We start from the raw sequence: 19,985 nt of genomic DNA, 5'->3' as shown, positions 1-19,985 counted from the left end.
GAAGCGACACGTCAACAGCGCCGCCATCTTGGACCGGTGGTGGTGGAGGCAGGGGTGAATGAACATCGACGATGGAAAGAGGTACTCCTCAATCTCTAAGTAGAACTATAAGTTGAATTTTGAACCGATTTCCAAACAGTTAGATTTTTTAAAAACGTCATACATGTAACTACTTTGTTTGTGTGCATTGATGTGCAGTATACACTTTTAGTGTGTGTTAATCTGCACTTGACACTTTGTTTTACTGGGCTGTCATTCATGTGTAATTTATTGACAGTCTTTTGTAATTGCTGTGAAATAGGTGCAGTCAATAAATTCAGAATTTCTTCAGTGAGACAGATATCGTGATGTATTGTAGATGAAATGTCCAGCCATATGCCTAGAAGAAACGCTGTATTGTAATAATACTGTTACCGTGGGCCAACAGGTTACTGGCTATACTCAGCCGTAGTAATCGTTATAATAATAATATCAATAATAATATAAGAATCCAGTAACTATAATACAATAATAAAAACTATAATAATAATAAACAGCAATAGGTAATTATAATAAGGTAATATAATATATAGCAATAATAGCACAATGAGAATACTAGTAAATATAAAATAAAATAATAATATGAGAATATAATAATTGTAAGCATAGCAATGACAATAATACTGTAGTAGTACAATTATACAATAGTAATTGTCAAATGCAATGTATAGCCATAGCCCTAAGCAATAATGTCAATAATAACCTGATCAGATCTGAACGTTTTCTGGGTTTCCTTTGTTCTATTTACGTCCCCATGTCCCAGCTCAGTCACCAGGGAGGAGCTCGGAGTAGAGCCACTGCTCCTCCACATCGAGAGGAGCCAGCTGAGGTGGCTCGGACATCTGTTTCGGATGCCCCGCTCCCTAGAGAGGTGTTCCGGGCATGTCCCTCCGGTTGGAGGCCTCGGGGCAGACCTAGGACACGCTGGAGAGACTATGTCTCTCGGCTGGCCTGGGAACGCCTTGGGGTCCCACCGGAAGAGCTGGAAGAAGTGTCTGGGGCGAGGGAAGTCTGGGCATCCTTGCTTAGACTGCTGCCTCCGTGACCCGGCCCCGGATAAGCAGAAGAAAATGGATGGATGGATGGATATTTACGCCCCTCTCTCTCTCTCTCTCTCTCTCTCTCTCTCTATATATATATATCATGTCTGACTCTTGTTATAAACAAACTCCATGAAAATTGCTTGAGAATTGACTGATTTATGACAACTTTAATAGTGTAAGCGCATCATTCCTCTATAGATGTAATGAGCTGCAGGAGCGATTGCCACCGGTCCAAGATGGCCGCCCTGTAAACGCAACGCTCTCGAGGGCGGCGGCAGTAAATGAGGCGTCTACTCTTTATTATGTTTTCTTCTTCTTCTCTTGCATTTTGGGCAGGCTGGGCGCCATCTAGCGCATTGCTGCCTTTCCACTTGTATTTCTTTGCTGTATCCATCATGTAGAATCCAAGAGCACCTTAGATCCTGAGGTGTAGATTGCTACTGCAAATAAATTCCCACAGCGCCGCCGCTACTTCGTTCCTCTGTAATTCTGGACCCAGTATTGTCTTTATTGAAAAGGTTGTTAAGCCAATTTCCCCAAGTCTTTTGAAGAGACGTATTCTTTCATGCTTGTACATATCGCAGTTCATCAGAATGTGCTGAACAGTCTCGTCACTTCCACACTCACACAGACCTTTTTTTTTTTTCCAGTAACAGCCAGATCCGGGGCCAGACCAAAGTGTCCTAAAACTATCTTCTTGCGCTCTAGACCAGGAAGTTGCGCTTTCAAAATAAAAGCGCCAACACAAAAAACAGGAAGTTGACATTAGCAGAGTTTTAAAAAAATTAACTCGGGGGTATTTATACAGATAATGTAAACAGTATATTTCCTGATGTAACCCATCTTTCACCTTGTGAGTAGATAGGGCCCTGAGCTCTTTTGTATTATTTTAGAAAACTCAGTAAATCATGATATTAGATTGGGTTAATGGAAAACTGAAAACACAATGAAACAGTAGCAATAGACTGAGTGTAAGTGATGAATGTTTGTGGATTTTAAACCCTTGAAATCCAGTTTCATCAAACAATGTAATACAGGAATCATATTAAAAAGTGACCAAATAATGTCTTACTTTATTAAAAACAAAAACTAAAATTATGATCACCAATAAACAACACAAAAGGCTCGGCTAAACCAGCATAATAAAAGTTCTTCAAATCAAAATAATCCGGCAAAATGTAAACACGGGTTGCACACAGATGACACTTCAGTCGCATACTGTCACGTAAATCTCTGCCAATCCCTCTTCAGTTGTAAATGGAGACAGAGAGTTTTTCTAAATCTCCACTGTGGCCGTGGTTTCAGAAATCCTTGTTTGTGGCGACTCGTAGATGCGTTTATATGTAAATGCAAGGCCCAAACGCAGACCAATACCACCGTGTTGTAAATACGTGTAAATGTGGCCCGAAACTTTTGTCTCAAATTCCACTAATACGGCATCTCACATGTGAGTTCTCATGTGGCTCGACAATGTACTATTCAGACTGAAACCTCTTCCACATGTTTCACAACAATATGGCTTCTCACCTGTGTGAGTTCTCATGTGGTTCAACAAAGTACTGTGTAAACTGAACCGCTTCCCACATGTTCCACAAGAATGTGGCTTCTCACTGTGAGTTCTCATGTGGACCATCAAATTACTCTGTTTACTGAAACATTTTCCACATGTTTCACAAGAATGTGGCTTCTCTCCTGTGTGAGTTCTCATGTGTTCCAACAAACTACTCTGTTGACTGAAGCTTTTCCCACATGTTTCACAAGAATACGGCTTTTCACCTGTGTGAGTTCTAATGTGGACCAATAACTTACTCTGTGCAGTGAAACTTTTCCCACATGTTTCACAAGAATGTGGCTTCTCACCCGTGTGAGTTCTCATGTGGACCAACACATTACTCTTTTGAGTGAAACATTTCCCACATGTTTCACAAGAATATGGTTTCTCACCTGTGTGAGTTCTCATGTGAACCAACAAATAACTCCGTTGACTGAAACTTTTCCCACATGTTTCACAAAAGTTTTTCTTCTTATCAGTGACAGTTCTTAAGTTCTGACATAATTTACGTTTTTTACGGACAATTTCACCAGATGTTTCCTCACAAAGAAGCTTTTCACCTTCAGCCTGCTTCTCTGACACAGGAACGTTCTCCACACTCACTATTTCACTATGAAATGTGTTGATGTTTTTCAGCTCTACGTTTATAGTTGATTCTGAGTCCAAATGTTTTTTCACATCGTGGACTTCAGAGTCATGAGAGAGGAGCTGCTCAGTGTCCGGTACTTCTTCTGGTTCACTCTGGTAACTTTGCTCGTCAATAGAACGAATCCACAAGGTCTCACTTTCAAACTTCAGTACAAGTTGTTCTCCCTCCTGGCTGGTACCAAGTTCCTCATGCTCATCATTCTGTGGAGGTTCTGGTTCTTCTTGTTCCTCTTTGATCGGTGGAGGTTCTGGTTCTTCTTGTTCCTCTTTGATCCGTGGAGGTTCTGGTTCTTCCTGCTCTAGACAGTGGCTTGTTTCCTGTTTAACGATCTGCTCCTCATGGTGCTGGTGAAGCTCTGGAGGGACAAAAAAACGGTCAATCAAGAAGTTCAATTGAAAACATTGCTTTAAATTTCAAAAATAGCATAGAATCATTATATTATTTCTTGATGTGCACTTTTAGCTGCTGAACAGCTGGTGGATTAACACTTTTTTGCTTCTCTCATAACTTCCTCTCATATTGGCACAACCATCTCTGGGGTCTGGACCACCATGTGAGTAAATGTGTTGACAATATTGTGAGAGTGTATATTTCCAGTTGTTATACGTTTACAGCGTTGTGACTGTCGTTCTACTTGTATATTATTACGGAATAAGAAACGGCTTTGAGGCTTCCAGCTTACCTGTTATGCAGTATGTAGTTTACCTTCAGCTTATATTCATCTTACTAATCAATAGTACTGATATGTGTAATATATCAGAAGCGATTTGTGTTGTTATTGACAAAGGTATTCCTGTTTTGTTGTTTTTTTAGAACTTTTTATCTACCCTATTTTTTCTCGCTTAACATAGAACACAATCTGAGACAAGACCAGTGATGCAAAACACAAACAAAAGAAAATAAAAATGGACAAAACAGATTACATATATTGCATACATTGCTGCAAATTTCCATTATGATCCACATGATACAGTTTAATTATAAAGAGAAACACACATAATAAACAAATAAGAATAAATAAATAAATACATAAATGAATAATCAAAAATGGGACTTTCCTCTTCTTTCAGGGCCTGTCTCCCCAACTTGAAGTTCAACGATAACAGCTCAGGTTTTTCACCTTGTCAGGTATTTTCCAACCATTCTCCATCTCCGTAGTTGTTGCAAATTTTATCCCAATATCCGTGTTCTATTATGGTGTTAGTTTCCAGTTGCCATTTTTCTTTAATATTATAAGTATTCTCTCCACAATTTGACACGAGCCTTTTATAAAGATGGGAAACATGTTTCCAGGAATGAAGTCATTTTTCCGCGATGTTAATAAAATATTGTTCTATACTGTTTGGGTTTTTGCCAATTCGTTCTTTATCTTTATGATTCATCATGTAGTGCCTAATTTGCAAATATCTGTAAAAGACGTTGGCAGAAGGTCAAATTGTTCCTGCAGTTGGGCAAAGGACTTTACGTGTACGTCTTCAAATAAGCGATTAAAAATAATGAGACCTTTTGCCGCCAATCTCTTGAAGCCATGGTCCAAAACTGAAGGTGGAAAATCAACATTGCCCACTATTGGCATAACTCGGGCAATAGAGCCGCTATCTTTAAACAACTTTTTAACTTTTATAGTATCTTTTATCCATTAATTTCCAATATTCATTCTATTGACATATTTCATATCCAAAAATGGTAGGACTGACAATGATACATCCTTAACTTCACCCTGTTCTATTTGGTTTCACTTTGTCTCCGCCTCTCCACTGATCCGAGTCACAACCGCTGTTAACTGAGCTGCCCAATAATAAAGTTTCAGGTTAGGCAATGCCAAGCCTCCTTTATTTTTTAGGTAAATTAAGAATTTTAAGTCTAATTCTGGGTCTCTTGTCTTGCCATATAAATTGAGAAATTAATACTTTTATGGGCAGCGATTGGAATAAGAACAGGAGACGAGGAAGCACATTCATCCTTACGGTTTCGACTCTACCAAACAGAGACAGGAGGAGGACTTCCCAACGGGTCAATCACTCCTTACGCATTTAAGTAACTTATTATAGTTTGGTTCAAAAAGTTTTGTGGTTTGAGGTGTTATAATAATTCCTAGGTATCTAAATCCCCGTTCAGACCAGTGAAATGACACTGTCGTTCAGTTGATTTGGCCATGTCCCTGTTCCTGTCTCTTGGTCACGTTTGAATCTTGGGACACAGGCTGCTGTTGTGGGAGCTCAAGTTCATGCAGATCCTGCGGTAACGGAGCGTCATGTTCAGAAACTCTTCAGACGAAAGCAATAGACATTTTTCACGACAACCGGAAGTAGCGTCAAGGAGCTCGGTCACTTCCTGTTTGTGCCGGTCTCATTGAAAATGGACCTTACCTTTTCACCCACGCTCCTGAACTTGCCAGCGTTATCATTCGCTGATGCGGAGGCCATCGCAGCAGCAAATACACAAACAAATAAACTTGAAAAGGGGTATAAGTTCTTCCATGAAGAATATATCCACAGCTATCAAGGTAAGAAAAGACGTAGTTCAGTGAGCTAACCGCTAGCTACAACATATGATGTACATAAACATGGTGATTAAGAAGCCTCATCTAGTCTGCTAAATTATTTGAGGTATTTATTAGAGGCATGATCTACACTTTTAAATGATATTTTAACATTCTGATGTGTTTGCTATTATAATATGGGAAAGGTATGATGATGCCAGATGTTCACCTTGACCCTGCTTTGCTTCTGCATGCTTCTAGTATCAGATATTGTGGAGGGACAGGTAGTGGTCAGAGCTAGATGCTTCAGGTCCATGAGGAAACATGAGGAACCTCACAGACTGCAGGTTGAAACAGTCAGAGAGTCGCTGGGCTCATGTTCAGTAGTTTGACTTCCTGTTCTTCAGCTGTCATAGATGAGAGCTGAAGAACTTTCATGTACGATGGAAAACTCCTGTATGACTGAGAGCTTACTATTTCTCTTCTGCTGCTCTTGATTCTATTACTTGATTAAAGCTAATTATGTTTTAACAAGTATTCATTTCTATATATGTGCTAAAAACACTTATCTGTTTTAGATCTCACTGGGTGTTGACAAGCTGAGTTGTTCTCTTATTCCTGTAGTTGTGCAGCTGGTAAAGGCTTTTACAACCATGTAGTTGAACTCCTTTATCAGACTGAACACTACTCCCAGCTCCAGCTGCCAACGCTTCCTCCTGCACTGACCTGCACAAGTCATCTATAAAGATGCCACAGACCAAGAACACAGGTAAAAAAAGAAAAAAAAAAAGTGGAACCATTTTCCTTTTTGTAATATCATTTAGTATGTGACAATCTCCTTAGTAGTTTTAACAATTTAAGTAAAAACCTTAAAGGAGACATATCATGCTTTTAAATCCTTCCTTTTTACATATAAATCATACAGTTGTGGTCTATACAACGCAAAACTGCAATGCTTGGGTCTGAATTCCTCATTATTAGAGCTCCACAGGCCCCTTTTCAACCCCTTTTCTGATGTGCTTCTGAGAGCAACTCGTTTTGGGGCGGTCTCTTCAAATGCAAATGAGACACTTCATACCCCTCCTCCTCTCCAGGTTGCAGAGGTGACACTCGGTTCAACGTCACCCTGTTCGGCCATCGTTGTAGTTTGATAGAACAGATACAATTATCTAGCGGCGCAGAAACTTTATATTCACACATTATTTACAAAATGTCAACAACGGAAGATTTGTCCATCCAGCCATACATGTTGGAGCCAGAGTCGGACCCGGCGGAGCGAGATGAAAATGACGATGATGCACCTGAAGAACAACGTCTTCATATGGATATAACGCAATGGTGTGTTACTATATTTACACTAACTTCTCCATCCATGCCCACTACTACAATACTGCCTGTATTACAACGACTATTTAACACAGAAGTTACATTATAAGCTAAAACGAGCACACAGCGCTAACATATGAAGACGGTGCAACTGCTAATGCTAACAAAACAATGACAGGGACGTCTTATCATCACACTTTTTAGCGTTATATACAGCTTACCGAAGTGCTCTGTTCGTCGTCTCCATAGATAGAAGGAACTGACCGCTCAATCAGACCAAGTCTTTCGGCAAATCCTTCTTTATACTGGCGGAGGTTGTTGAAGCAGTCGTCCTTAAAGTGCTTCGCGCACACAAAAATGACCTTACCCACAGATGTGGGTACATTTCTGTGAAAAATAAAACTCAACCAGGCACTTCAAAAAGGTTCTGATGCTGGGAGACGGTGTAACGAAGCTTGTGGGTTACTACATCCAACAACCGAACATTTCGACTTATCCTCTCGTAACTTCGGTTGGACTACAAAATCGCAGCGAGAAACAAAAATGGCGGATTGCTCGAAATGTCGATGTCCTAATTTGGCAGTTCCGCTGAGAATACTGTGACGTCATTGTTCAAAAAACGTAATAGAGAATAGAAAAATCGAAACCGATCGCAAAATATGACCAAAACAGAATATAAAGATATCAACGGAGCACCTGAAGAGACTACTTTGAACTTTTCTGTACTTCTAAACACTCTAAATATACAACAACATGCATTTAAGGGCTAAAAAAGTGGATTTAGCATGATATGTCCCCTTTAAGTCTCGCAAATCTATCCCCCCATGTCCCACGAAATTGCTCACCTGTCCCTTTATTTGTTTATTTCTTGTAAGGGGATCCATCCTGAACCTGCCAGTGAGGTGGTGGTGGGAAACTGATGTGTGCAGTCCACGGTGTACAGAGCTTACCCAGGTGTCATTTATTGGTTGGTAATGTTTTTATGCTTGTAATATTTCGTTTGTCATAACTTACTGTGATTATGTCACTCATATGTTTGTAGGACCACTTCCTGATGCCGACATCCTGGCATCAGGAGAAAAACTATGCCACCTGGAGTCCCAACCACTCATAGCTCTCGTTTTAGATTTCCTCTCAACTTCAGGATGGCCACACAAGTCTGAGGCGTTCACACACATACTACTGGCAGAGACAGGGTCACCGGATTGGAATGGTGCGACTTTGTCACTGACACGTTTATAACAATAACTGTTGAGGGAGTGTGGCTTGATAAAATCGTTCATTGACCAGATGTAATCAAAACTGGACATGTTTTACTTCAACACCATTAATGTGTAAAGACCCTTTTGTCACTTTGCGTTTTGAACATTAAATCTCAAGTTGTGTGAATCACTGTAAATAGTGTCTAGCATGTCAGCAATAAGCTGCTCCTTCATGCCCACAGCCACCCTGAACAAGAACATTAAACCTCATCAATCAGAGGCATTCTGGGGCAGGGCTGAGTTCAGGCGTCATCTTCAACTGTCTGTGCTCTGGTCCAGTATATGAGGCGGGATGCAGATGGAGCAATGGACTCCCAGCAGATCCGGAATACACTCTCAGATGGCAATTTGGTGTAGAACCGGATTTGCTCATCAGAAACACCATAGCGACTAAAAAGTGTGGGAGACAAATCCACTTTCTCCAGTCAGGCTCCCAACTCCTTAATAAATTCAAGAGCTTCACCACCCCCACAATCCACGCCCACTATAGTAGATCCTTATCTCTGGAAACCATAAAAATTAGGGTTGTGGTTAGGTGGTGGCCTACATGCCACGAGCTAGATTAGAGTTAAATTGGCTTTCAAAATAAACCCCCCCCACATTTTTCAAAATAAAAGTCCTTATTTCAAATTTAAATTTGATCAATATTTAAAAGGTCCAGAGGCCATGATTAGGCCGACCCCAATGGGCCAGAGGCTAGAGTGCAAGGTCCCGACCAAGGTTACTTTTCATAGTTGTTTAGTAACAGATGACAGCAGTATGACAAAAATATTTTATAAGGTGAATACCTTCTATTGCTTTTTTTCAAACATGTTTTGGTGTCATAAGCACTTTAAGTTGCCTTAATAGCTCTTACTTTTGGCTTAAAAATGACAACATATCATTGTTTTTGCTACGCTACGTTTACAGACACGCTGTGAAAGACATTTAGAGTTTAACAATCATTTCAGACAGTGACTGTACATTGTTCTGGCTACTATTTACAGTTGAGAAGGAAGTAGAGAGTGGAGAACAGTAAGTGTATTTGGAATTACCAGTCTGGTGAATAAAGGTGATTTAAGATACTAAAACATAACAGACAGAAATTCTGCTTCTGTCTGTGGTGGATAAACCAAACGCAGCCATAACGCTGGAGATCCTCCACGACTCACATTCAAGTGTTCATTCACACTTTTCCATACCTGTTCTGTGTAACTTGATTTGAGGTTTCCAGATGATTTCAAGCAGTTTCTTCTGACGAGCAATCTCCTCCTCGTACTGGACGATAGTTGGTTGAAACAGGATGAATATTTCCACAGCAGCAGCAGTTAGTCGCTGGGTGGTCAAGTCTCTCACAGAGCCGTGAGAATTGTCACTTTCACCATCAGTAACAGTTTCCTCAACAATATCCTCCTCCTCTTTAATGTGTGGAGCTTCATGTTCCTCCTGCTGCAGACTGGGGCTCGTCTTCTGGTTACCAATGTGTTGCTGTGGACTCTCTGGAGGGAAACAAGACAAAAGTCACTGATGTGGTGGATGTGAAGATTTTACAGAGAAGGATGGATGAGACAGGACAGGCTGCATTTAAAATACAAACATTTAGAAACAAAAAGTCTGCTCATTTCAAGAAAACTGACAGTAGCTGTGGTGTTTATAAAATAAATGACAACGGTGTCTGGATATAACATTCGTTTCTCTAAGCTCTGAAACGTTATCGGGAAGTTTCCACTTTAACGTGGTTCAGACAGAATAGTTTTTTCCAGCAACACCTGAACGCATCAATATTCTAAAGATTTACCGTAATTTCTCCATTAGTAGCGCGCACAGAAAAAACTACACAAACCAGTCACAATAGCTCAGACTGAATGTAAATAAATGACTTCTTCTGTTCATCTGTTTGTGATACAGATGTGTTGTTGAAAGCTGAAGATTTCTGCTTTAAAATCTCTCCTGTTATTTCACTGTGAACTAGAACTGCAGCTGCAGCCTCATTTCAGTCTGCGAGCTTCAAAACAAATGAAACGATCCTCCACGAGTCACATTCATGTGTTCATTCAAACCTTTCCATACCTGTTCTGTGGAACTTGATTTGAGGTTTCTCGATGTTTTCCAACAATCTGAGCTGACGACGAATCTCCTCCTCGTACTGGACGATAGTTTGTTGAAACACGGTGAATATTTCTCCAGCAGCAGCAGTTAGTCGCTGGTTGATAAACTCTCTCAAAGCCTGAACTGAACTCATTGTTGCTGCAGGAGATGAAATATTTCCTCTGTGAGACACGAGAACATAAGTGTTCGAAAAGCTCCAAACAGCCTCCAGATCTTCTTCTTCTTCTCTCATAAACAACGTTCAACGTCATACTGACACCTACTGGAGACAGGGGGAACTGCAGGTTAGTAGTCTCAACTGAAATACAGTTGTTCGAGATTTATGAATGGACTGTCCTGCGCATTTTACAACTCTCAATTCAATGATCATATTATGTGAGACAAACACGTAATCAAATCATTCATGCATTTTTTTTTAGAAACATGTCATGAATAATTTTGGGAATCTTAACCAACCGCTGCCAAAATTAAACTTATATAGAATGTCAAGCTCCTCCAAAAAAAATCATTCAATAATGATTTAGAAAATTTGATGTCGCTCACTTCCTCATTAATATTGGTTCCCCTGTTTACAGCATATTTAACACATCTTGCAACAATTGTGACCAGTATAGATGAAACTATCTTAATGTTGATTTTGGAAAATTTATGTCAAAATAACTTGGATCTATAAAAGTCATCGGCTTATCAAAGTCATTGCACACTTGTCCCAGAATTTAGACACGATTTGATACCATTTTTGTGTACCTGCTCCAAACGGTGCGGGACTAGTGTCGCGCCGAAATTAGCGCTTTGGAAGAATAATAATATTATTAATAAAAAATCAAAAAAACGGCAGCCTCGGGATAGTAATATTTGCACGTTGCCTCTTAAAGAGACAAGCACAAATAATAAATGATACAGAATCAGACCAGTGTGACATCAGTTTGGGGGGGGGCCGCCATACTTGGGCCATTATTGTTCATATTATAAATGAATGACTTTAGAAAAGCATTGCATAGATGACAGAGTGTTTTATTTGCTGCTGACACCACCTTATTTTACTCAGGGAAATATATACAGGAGACAACAGAAGTAGTAAACGAAGAACTCAAAAGAATAGAACATCGGTTTGATCAAAATAAATTAGTTCTCAATGTTAAAAAAACTAAATATATAATATTCAATGACAAAAAAACTGTGTTAATGCATCAATAAAAATAGACAGGATGGACATTCAAAGGGTTAAAGAAACAAAATTCTTAGGAGTCACCATTGACGAGGACCTCAAATGGAAGTCACATATAAATCAAATATTCATTCATTTTCTTCCGCTTATCCGTTTCCGGGTTGCGGGGGTGACAGTCTGAGCACTGTCACCAGATCACAATGCACCGATTAAGAACCTTCCTGCAGGTGGTGAGTCCACAGGAAGGTCACACCTGGCGTGGGACACGAACCCACTACCCTGAGATTGTGAGTCTCATGCTCTACCAACTGAGCTAGCTGGGGGACTAGGATAAATGGTTAAATCCATCACAATGTTCCATAATGACAGATTTTCTCTTAATATATCTTCTTTACTCACTTTATACAACACAATTACTATACCATATTTAGCTTACTGTGTGGAAATTTGGGCTTCGACATGTAAAACGTATACACAGCCACTGTTCATTTGATAAAAAAAATGGCTCTGAAAACCATGTTTAATATTCAATATATTCATCAAACCCACCATTATTCAAATGTAAGTCAATAAAATGTGATGATATAGTTATATTTTCCAGGTTTCGTATAAAGCCAAGAAACAAATATTGCCAATGAACACCCAAGAAAGGTTTGAAAAAAGAAAAAGTCACTATAATTTGAAAGGAACAGACATCTTTAAAAAACTCAGGTTTAATTCCAAAGCAATGGAAGGAACTGTCACAGTGACATTAGTTTATGGAATGCAGTTCAGAAAGAAGCAAAAGAGTCAGGAACTCTCCTGGAATTCAAGAAACACATCCAAGCTACAATGTTAAAAAATTCAGAAAATTAGATTTGGACATAAATAATGTGAAATATTTGATTTGAACAAACATGAAAACAATAGTTTTGTAATTTTATATTGTAAATCATATAAGACTGGTTCTCTTCTGCTCCTCTTCATTCAGACTGTGTTGGAAGTCTTTTTTTTTTTTTTAATTATTACTTTTGAATAGAAAAAAAAAAGTCAACTTAAATGAAACATTCTGGAGCAAAATACAGTGAAATGTCCAAACAAACTAACAAACTATAATTCCTACATAACCACCATGCTTGGTGGTTTTGGGAAGCATTTTGCAGGCCGGGTTTTGCCCAAGGGCCTCATGTTTGAGTCCCTGTAAGGTGAAAGTAACACTTAAGAGGAGTCCCAGTGCAGCACTGTGCTGCAGGCAGGCTGCCAGCTGTCCACCTCTCTGCAAGACAATTTGTCCACTCTTATCTGGTCCCTTCATCTGAGGTTCGACTGTAAACATATTTTAGACTGCGTTGAGAAAGCCGTGCACCATTCTTTTGGTGGTGTTTTTCTAAAAATTTATGTCCAAATGACAGCTGGACAGCTCGCTGCCTAAAACTATGCATGTTCCCAATAGAGGCGCAGAGGCTTGCGCTTGTACATCTATTAGGAACTATATGGTAGGTTACTCAAGCATTGCTTTCGCGAGACCCATTATCTTCACTGCAAACACTAAACACGGGTCGCACACAGATGACACTTCAGTCGCATATTGTAACGTAAATCTCTCCCTAACCCTCTTTAGTTGCAAAGCGAGAAAGATTTTTTCTAAATCTCCACTGTGGCCGTGGTTTCAGGAATCCTTGTTTGTGGTGTCTCGTAGCTGCGTTTATATGTAAATGCAAGGCCCAAACGCAGACCAATACCACCATGTTGTAAATACGTGTAAACATGGCTTGAAACTTTTGTCTCAAATTCCACTAATGCAACATCTCATCTCAGTTCTCATGTGGCTCGACAATATACTACTCTGACTGACACCTTTTCCACATGTTTCACAAGAATATGCCTTCTCACTTGTGTGAGTTATCATGTGGACCAACAAATTACTCCGATTACTGAAACTTTTCCCACATGTTTCACAAGAATAAAACTTCTCATCTGTGTGAGTTCTCATGTGCTTCGACACCGCATTCCATCGACTGAAACCTTTCCCACATGTTTCACAAGAATATGGCTTCTCACCTGTGTGAGTTCTCTTGTGGACCAATAAGGCACCCTTCGTATTAAAACTTTTCCCACATGTTTCACAAGAATATGGTTTCTCACCTGTGTGAATTCTCTTGTGGACCACTAACTTACTACTCGTAATGAAACGTTTCCCACACGTTTCACAAGAATATGGCTTCTCACCTCTGTGAGCTCTCATGTGGTCCAAGAAAGAATTCCCGGACCCAAAACGTTTCCCACATGTTTCACAAGAATACGGCTTCTCACCTGTGTGAGTTCTCATGTGGCGCACCAAACCACTGCGAAAAGTGAACCTTTTCCCACATGTTTCACAAGAATATGGTTTCTCACCTGTGTGAGTTCTCATGTGGCTCAAGATACCCCCCCTTTCACTGAATCTTTTCCCACATGTTTCACAAGAATATGGTTTCTCACCTGTGTGAGTTCTCACATGGACCAACAAAGTACTACATCGGCTGAAACTTTTCCCACATGTTTCACAAGAATATGGTTTCTCACCTGTGTGAGTTCTGATGTGGGCCAACAAATTACTACATCGGCTGAAACCTTTCCCACATGTTTCACAAGAATACGGCTTCTCAATCTGAGGAGGTTCTGATTGTTGTAGTTTCTCTTCGATCTGTGGAGGTTCCGGTTCTTCTTGTTCCTCTTTGATCAGTGGAGGTTCCGGTTCTTCTTGTTCCTCTTTGATCAATGGAGTTTCTGGTTCTTCCTGCTCTAGACAGTTGCTTGTTTCCTGTTTAAAGATCTGCTCCTCCCTACAGTCAGGGTGCTGGTGGAGCTCTGGAGGGACAAAAAAGTACAAGATCAAAGGTTAGTTACATTACTTCTCCAGTCCCAGCTTTGAAAAAACTGTCACTTAAGAAGTTAAATTGAAAACTCCAATTCAAATTTCATAAACATCGTTCAGTCGTTAGATTATTTCTTGATGTGCACTTTTAGCTGCTGAACACCTGGTGGATTAACAAAGACTTTTTTGCATTCACTTTCTCTCTTAGTGGCACTTGGGGTCTGCAGCGAATTTTTTTGACCAGACACTGGTCCAGTAATCATGCAGTTTTTACTGCACCGAAGCACATTTTACTGGACCGAAGTAAAGTCTGATGAAAATATTTAACTACTCCCCAAGTTATTGTTTATTTGCAAAGCTATAAAGAATAAGACTTGTTTATGGTAATATGAAGTTTTGGAAGCAGTAGGGAAGCACCGATCCACGTTTTTTCATTTCCGATCTGATCCCGATATACAAATTTGTATATCTGCCGATACGATTCTGATACCAGAGCTCTGTTTGCTTTAATATTATTATTTTCATTATTGTTGACTTTAAATGAGGCTGTAATAAACTCCTCTCTACAGGCAAGTATGAAATGCACAAATGTATGCATGTATTCTCTCAAAAGGCAACTTGAGGTTAGTATCAGGTCAGAAAAGGAAGCAGAACAAACTATTTTTGTTACATTTGGACAATGTGGGGGTCTGCGTGATATCATCATCTCATAATAAACTAGTCCTATCTTTAAAACCTCAGAATCACTTTATTAATCCCTGCGGAAATTCTTTAGCAACGCAGCACAAACAGCGGTGTTTTTAACACAACACGAATGATTGGGACTATTTGCTGGGAGTTTAGCGTGGAGTAGGACGCAGCTTTACGGAGGTGAGAATGGACTGCTACAGCGTGGAGGAGCTGCTTTTCATTGTTTTGATGCTGCAGTGAGCGCCGTTCTCCTCTGCGAGCTGGCGTTTTAAAACGGTGACGTCTGTCGGCAGAGCGACCGCCTGGCTGAACTACGGCTTTGCAAACATCTATGTCGCTGTGTTGCTTTGCGGTGTTTTGAGCATAAAATCCATCCAAAGAGCGACATGTTGTCATGAAAAGTTGGATAGCACAGTGCTACTTCTCCAGCCTGCTAGCTGGCTGCAAACTGTGGAATGGATTTACTGACTAACTACTTCGCATCTCATTGAGACTCTCCTCCCTTCAGGAAATCCAGTCCACAGTTTGCAACCAGCGAGCAGAGCAGCTGACAGGGAAACACTTGTGGAGTCATTTCAGCAACAGTTAAGCAAAGACAAGGCATCATGGATCCGAAATCTCCGCAGGTTGGATCGGAAATTTCTAATTTTGCATTAGTCCCACGGACTAGCCATCGGAAATGTGTAGCAGTCCGTAGAAATATGTACTCGTCTCGGACTGGCGTTAAGATCGACCCCTGGGTAAATAAAAAATTCGGACATGAGACCGGTTTTAAGAGGATATTAACTGGACCAAGGGCATTTTTATCGGTAATGACCGACTGTCCGACGTATTTCGCGATCACAGGGTCTGGACCACCACCTCTGCAGCTGGATGAAGGACTTCCTTTCCAACAGACCACGGAATGCGAGACTTGGAGACCTTGGATCTGTTTTTTGAAAAAACCTGTCTGAAAAGATCAGACCTGAGAGCACACTGGACAGCGTCTGTTCAGCACTGCTCTCTGACAGGATCAGAGTCATGAGGCCACGGACTGAGAGACTAACTTTTCTTGCTGGGTGTATACTTACAGACCTCAGCATGATCAATGCAAAAAAACATTTAATATCAATAGATAAGACAAATGTTGTGAACCTTAACATTACAAAGGATAAAATGACATATTAAAGATTTACAAACTCCACACAGAAAGGACCCGGCTGGAATTTGCTGTGAGGCGAGAGCGTTCGCCGTGGAGTCGGGACGTGGTGAGTGGAACATGTATTGTCATATCACATCAGATCTCCCGTCTTTATTCTGTCGTCTCCCACTGTTAACTGATATGGACACATTCACGTCACCTTGACGATCATTGTTGCCGTCTCATCTTCAGATTCCTCTGAAACTGTTGCTCTTTTGATCATCAAGATATGGAGCAAATCTCTCAAATGTGACTTCACAGCTTTCCCACAAACACTCTCCTACTCTTGTTCTTCTTTAAAGAAGTCTTCAACTTCCACTGAACAGTCTGATATGTTAGAGAATATTTCTCTTTCTTCGCTGTGCTCTGCGTTCATCACTGTGTTTTGAGCCTGGTTTTCGGTGAGTTTTCTCACCGTGATGTCACAGCCAAGATGGCAAAGGTTAAGAAAACTCGCCTTTTGTTGCTCGAGAAGCAAGAGTTAAATTCACTTGATTTTAGTTGTTTAGTAACGGATGAAAGCAGTATGACAATAATGTTTTATAATGTATAACTTGTTTGTCCTATTGCTTTTTTCGAACATGTTTTAGTGTCATAAGCACTTTAAGTTGTAATTGTTTCTGCTACGTTTTGTTAGTTAAATTCATAAACAGTAAGGTTGTTTACAATCTTTACAGATACGCTGTGAAAGAAATATAAAGTTTAACCATCATTTCAGACAGTGAAGGTACATTGTTAAAGTTCTGGCTATTAGTTACAGTTGAAAAGGAATATTTCCTTAGGGAGAAAGGACTGTTTACTGTTTACTAAAGTGTTATGCTGAGCTGTTGCTGTGATTACACTGCCACACCAGAGGGGGCGACATGTGGTTTACTTGAAGTAGAGAGTGGAGAAGAACTGAGTATATTTGAAGTTACCAGTCTGTTGAATAAAGGTGATTAAAGGTACTAAAACATAACAGACACAAATCCTGCTTCTGTCTGTGGTGGATAAACCAAACACAGCTATAACGATGGAGATCCTCCACGACTCACATTCATGAGTTCATTCACACTTTTCCATACCTGTTCTGTGTAACTTGATTTGAGGTTTCCAGATGATTTCCAGCAGTTTGTGGTGACGAGCAATCTCCTCCTCGTACTGGACAATAGTTGGTTGAAACAGGGTGAATATTTCCACAGCAGTAGCAGTTAGTCGCTGGGTGGTCAAGTCTCTCACAGAGTCCTGGGAATTGTCACTTTCACCATCAGTAACAGTTTCCTCAACAATATCCTCCTCCTCTTTAATGTGTGGAGCTTCATGTTCCTCCTGCTGCAGGCTGGAGCTCGTCTTCTGGTTACCAATGTGTTGCTGTGGACTCTCTGGAGGGAAACAAGACAAAGGTCACTGACGTGGTGGATGTGAAGATTTTACAGTGAAGGATGGATGAGACAGGACAGGCTACATTTAAAATACAAACATTTGAGACAAACAGTCTGCTCATTTCAAGAAAACTGACAGTAGCTGTGGGGTTTATAAAATAAATGAGAAGTCTCTGGAAACATTAGATTCGCTGAGCTCTGAAACGTTCGTGGGAAGTTTCCACTTTAACGTGGTTCAGACAGAATAGTTTTTTCCAGCAACACCTGAACGCATCAATATTCGAAAGATTTACCGTAATGTCTCTATAGTAGCGCGCACAGAAAAATACACAAACCAGTCACGTTAGTTGAGACTGGGCGTAAATAAATGACTTCTTGCTTGCTAACAGCTAAAACACCGCTTCCTCTGTTTGTGATACAGATGTGTTGTTGAATGCTGTAATGTTCTGCTTTAAAATCTGTCCTGTTATTTCACTGTGAACAAGAACAGCAGCTGCAGCCTCACTTCTCTCTGCGAGCTTCAAAACAAATGAAACGATCCTCCACGAGTCACATTCATGTGTTCATTCACACTTTTCCATACCTGTTCTGTGGAACTTCATTCGAGGTTTCTCGATGATTTGCAGCAATCTGAGCTGACGACGAATCTCCTCCTCGTACTGAACGATAGTTTGTTGAAACACGGTGAATATTTCTCCAGCAGCAGCAGTTAGTCGCTGGTTGATAAACTCTCTCAAAGCCTGAACTGAACTCATTGTTGCTGCAGGAGATGAAATATTTCCTCTGTGAGACACGAGAACACGACAGAGACCGACAAGCTCCATGTCGCCTCCAAAGCTTCTTCTTCTCTGATGAACAACGTTTTGCCTCACACTGACGCCTACCGGACACAGGAGGAACTGCTGGCTGGCCGTCTCACCCGAAAGCGTTGGGACTCTTTTTACAAACGCACTGTCCTGTGCATTTTACAACACTTAATTTAATGGCCATAATCTGAGACATAAACGTGTCACGAAATATGTATGCAAATTTTCCAGACACATTCCAGAAATAATTTTGGGAATCATAACCAACCACTACTAAAATTCGAAAGTCATATAGAATGTAGAGCTCATCCTCAAAATCATTTGTGGTTGAACAAATAATTTATATATTTTTCTTGTCAGTTGTGACCAGTATACATGAAACTATCTTAATAGTGATTTTAGAGAATTCTCTCTTGTTTCAAGATGAGAAAGGAGTTTGGAAAAAAATGTTTCAAATAAACCTTTTACTTGACGAACTCGGCGGCTCCTCATCTTACAGCCTGGCCTGGGCGTGCTGGCAGGGAGCGACCCGGAGAACTGCTCCGACCCGCAGCAGTCCAATTATACATCCAGAGCTAATTGTGCGGCTACATCCAGACATCAAAGAATCATTGAACTCAATGACAAAAGAAACGTCCAGTATAAAAGAATTTGTTGCAGAACTTAAGGGACTCAAAAAACTGTTGAGTGAAACAGATGCAATCATAACACAGCTTCAAAAACTCGGGATGATCCGGAACAATATTCCAGGAAAGACCATGTGATGATATCTGGCCTGGAAACATCGTTCATATGCAAGAGTTGTGGATCAACAAGTAGTGACAGGAGAAGATGCTCAACCAGAGGAGCTTTGTACTCTTAAACAACAAGTCCTGGACGTCTTTCAGAAAAAAGTTATCAACATCCAACCAGACACTATATCAGCATGTCACACTATTCCACACAAAAACCTTAAGGTCAAGCCATCAGTCATAATAAGGTTTGCGAACAGGAAACACAAAACTGATCTTTTGAGACAAGCTAAGAAGCTGAAAGGTACAAAGGTCTATGTCAATGAGCATTTGACGAAATAAAAAATGCAGACATTGCAAAAGAAGCAAGACTGCTAAAAAAGCCAAATCATATTGTAGCGACATGAACAAAGAAGGAACAAATACAGTGCAAGTACAAAGTATAAATGATCTCACAAAATATAAAACATCAGATTAGTAACATAATTAAAGAAAATTAAAATCTGAAATGAATTTCAGATTTTCAGATTCATTTCACAAAAAATGATTTCTGCCCACGGCCCTCATGTTTGACTCCATTGGGCTAAAGTAAGAGAGTCAGAGTGCAGCACCGTGCTGCAGGCAGGCTGCCAGCTGTCCACTCATTAAGGGTGTTAACAGTTAAAACCTGAGAATCTGAGATTCGACTGCACACATATTTTAGACTGCGTTGAGAAAGCCGTGGACTATTTTTTTGGCTGTCTTTTTCGAAAAATTATCGTTCAAACTACAG

The 19,985-nt window shown here is 40.2% G+C and overlaps 2 protein-coding genes across 2 annotated transcripts; both read right to left on the bottom strand.

Annotated features, from left to right (window-relative positions):
- Positions 1–1,220: 1,220 nt before the first annotated feature.
- On the bottom strand, positions 1,221–10,665 carry LOC308113443 (uncharacterized protein). The gene is made up of 3 exons (XM_080469741.1): positions 10,403–10,665; positions 9,535–9,831; positions 1,221–3,638 (listed from the first exon to the last, which is right to left on the bottom strand). The coding sequence occupies exons 1-3, from the start codon at positions 10,572–10,574 to the stop codon at positions 2,524–2,526; spliced, it is 1,584 nt and encodes a 527-aa protein (XP_080325867.1). The 5' UTR covers positions 10,575–10,665; the 3' UTR covers positions 1,221–2,523.
- Positions 10,666–11,446: 781 nt separating this feature from the next.
- LOC308113429 (uncharacterized protein) lies at positions 11,447–18,520 on the bottom strand. Its single transcript, XM_080469719.1, has 3 exons — positions 18,260–18,520; positions 17,380–17,676; positions 11,447–14,438 (listed from the first exon to the last, which is right to left on the bottom strand). Exons 1-3 carry the CDS (start codon positions 18,498–18,500, stop codon positions 13,375–13,377), a joined length of 1,602 nt encoding a protein of 533 aa, XP_080325845.1. The 5' UTR covers positions 18,501–18,520; the 3' UTR covers positions 11,447–13,374.
- Between the last annotated feature and the right edge of the window lie 1,465 nt (positions 18,521–19,985).

Source organism: Lipophrys pholis (genome assembly GCF_963383615.2).
Source record: "Lipophrys pholis genome assembly, chromosome: 8".
NCBI classification, from domain to species: domain Eukaryota; kingdom Metazoa; phylum Chordata; class Actinopteri; order Blenniiformes; family Blenniidae; genus Lipophrys; species Lipophrys pholis.
The sequence above is the reverse complement of the archived record's forward strand: the minus strand, read 5'-3'. Positions and strand labels throughout refer to the sequence as shown.

Excerpts from the sequence above, each read along its gene's own strand:
- LOC308113429 (XM_080469719.1), bottom strand. The coding sequence starts at position 18,500 with ATGGAGCTTGTCGGTCTCTGTCGTGTTCTCGTGTCTCACAGAGGAAAT. Across the intron at positions 17,677-18,259 it reads AATGAAGTTCCACAGAACAG|AGAGTCCACAGCAACACATT; the intron begins GTATGGAAAAGT and ends GTTTCCCTCCAG. Across the intron at positions 14,439-17,379 it reads AATCAAGTTACACAGAACAG|AGCTCCACCAGCACCCTGAC; the intron begins GTATGGAAAAGT and ends TTGTCCCTCCAG.
- LOC308113443 (XM_080469741.1), bottom strand. The coding sequence starts at position 10,574 with ATGAGTTCAGTTCAGGCTTTGAGAGAGTTTATCAACCAGCGACTAACT. Across the intron at positions 9,832-10,402 it reads AATCAAGTTCCACAGAACAG|AGAGTCCACAGCAACACATT; the intron begins GTATGGAAAGGT and ends GTTTCCCTCCAG. Across the intron at positions 3,639-9,534 it reads AATCAAGTTACACAGAACAG|AGCTTCACCAGCACCATGAG; the intron begins GTATGGAAAAGT and ends TTGTCCCTCCAG.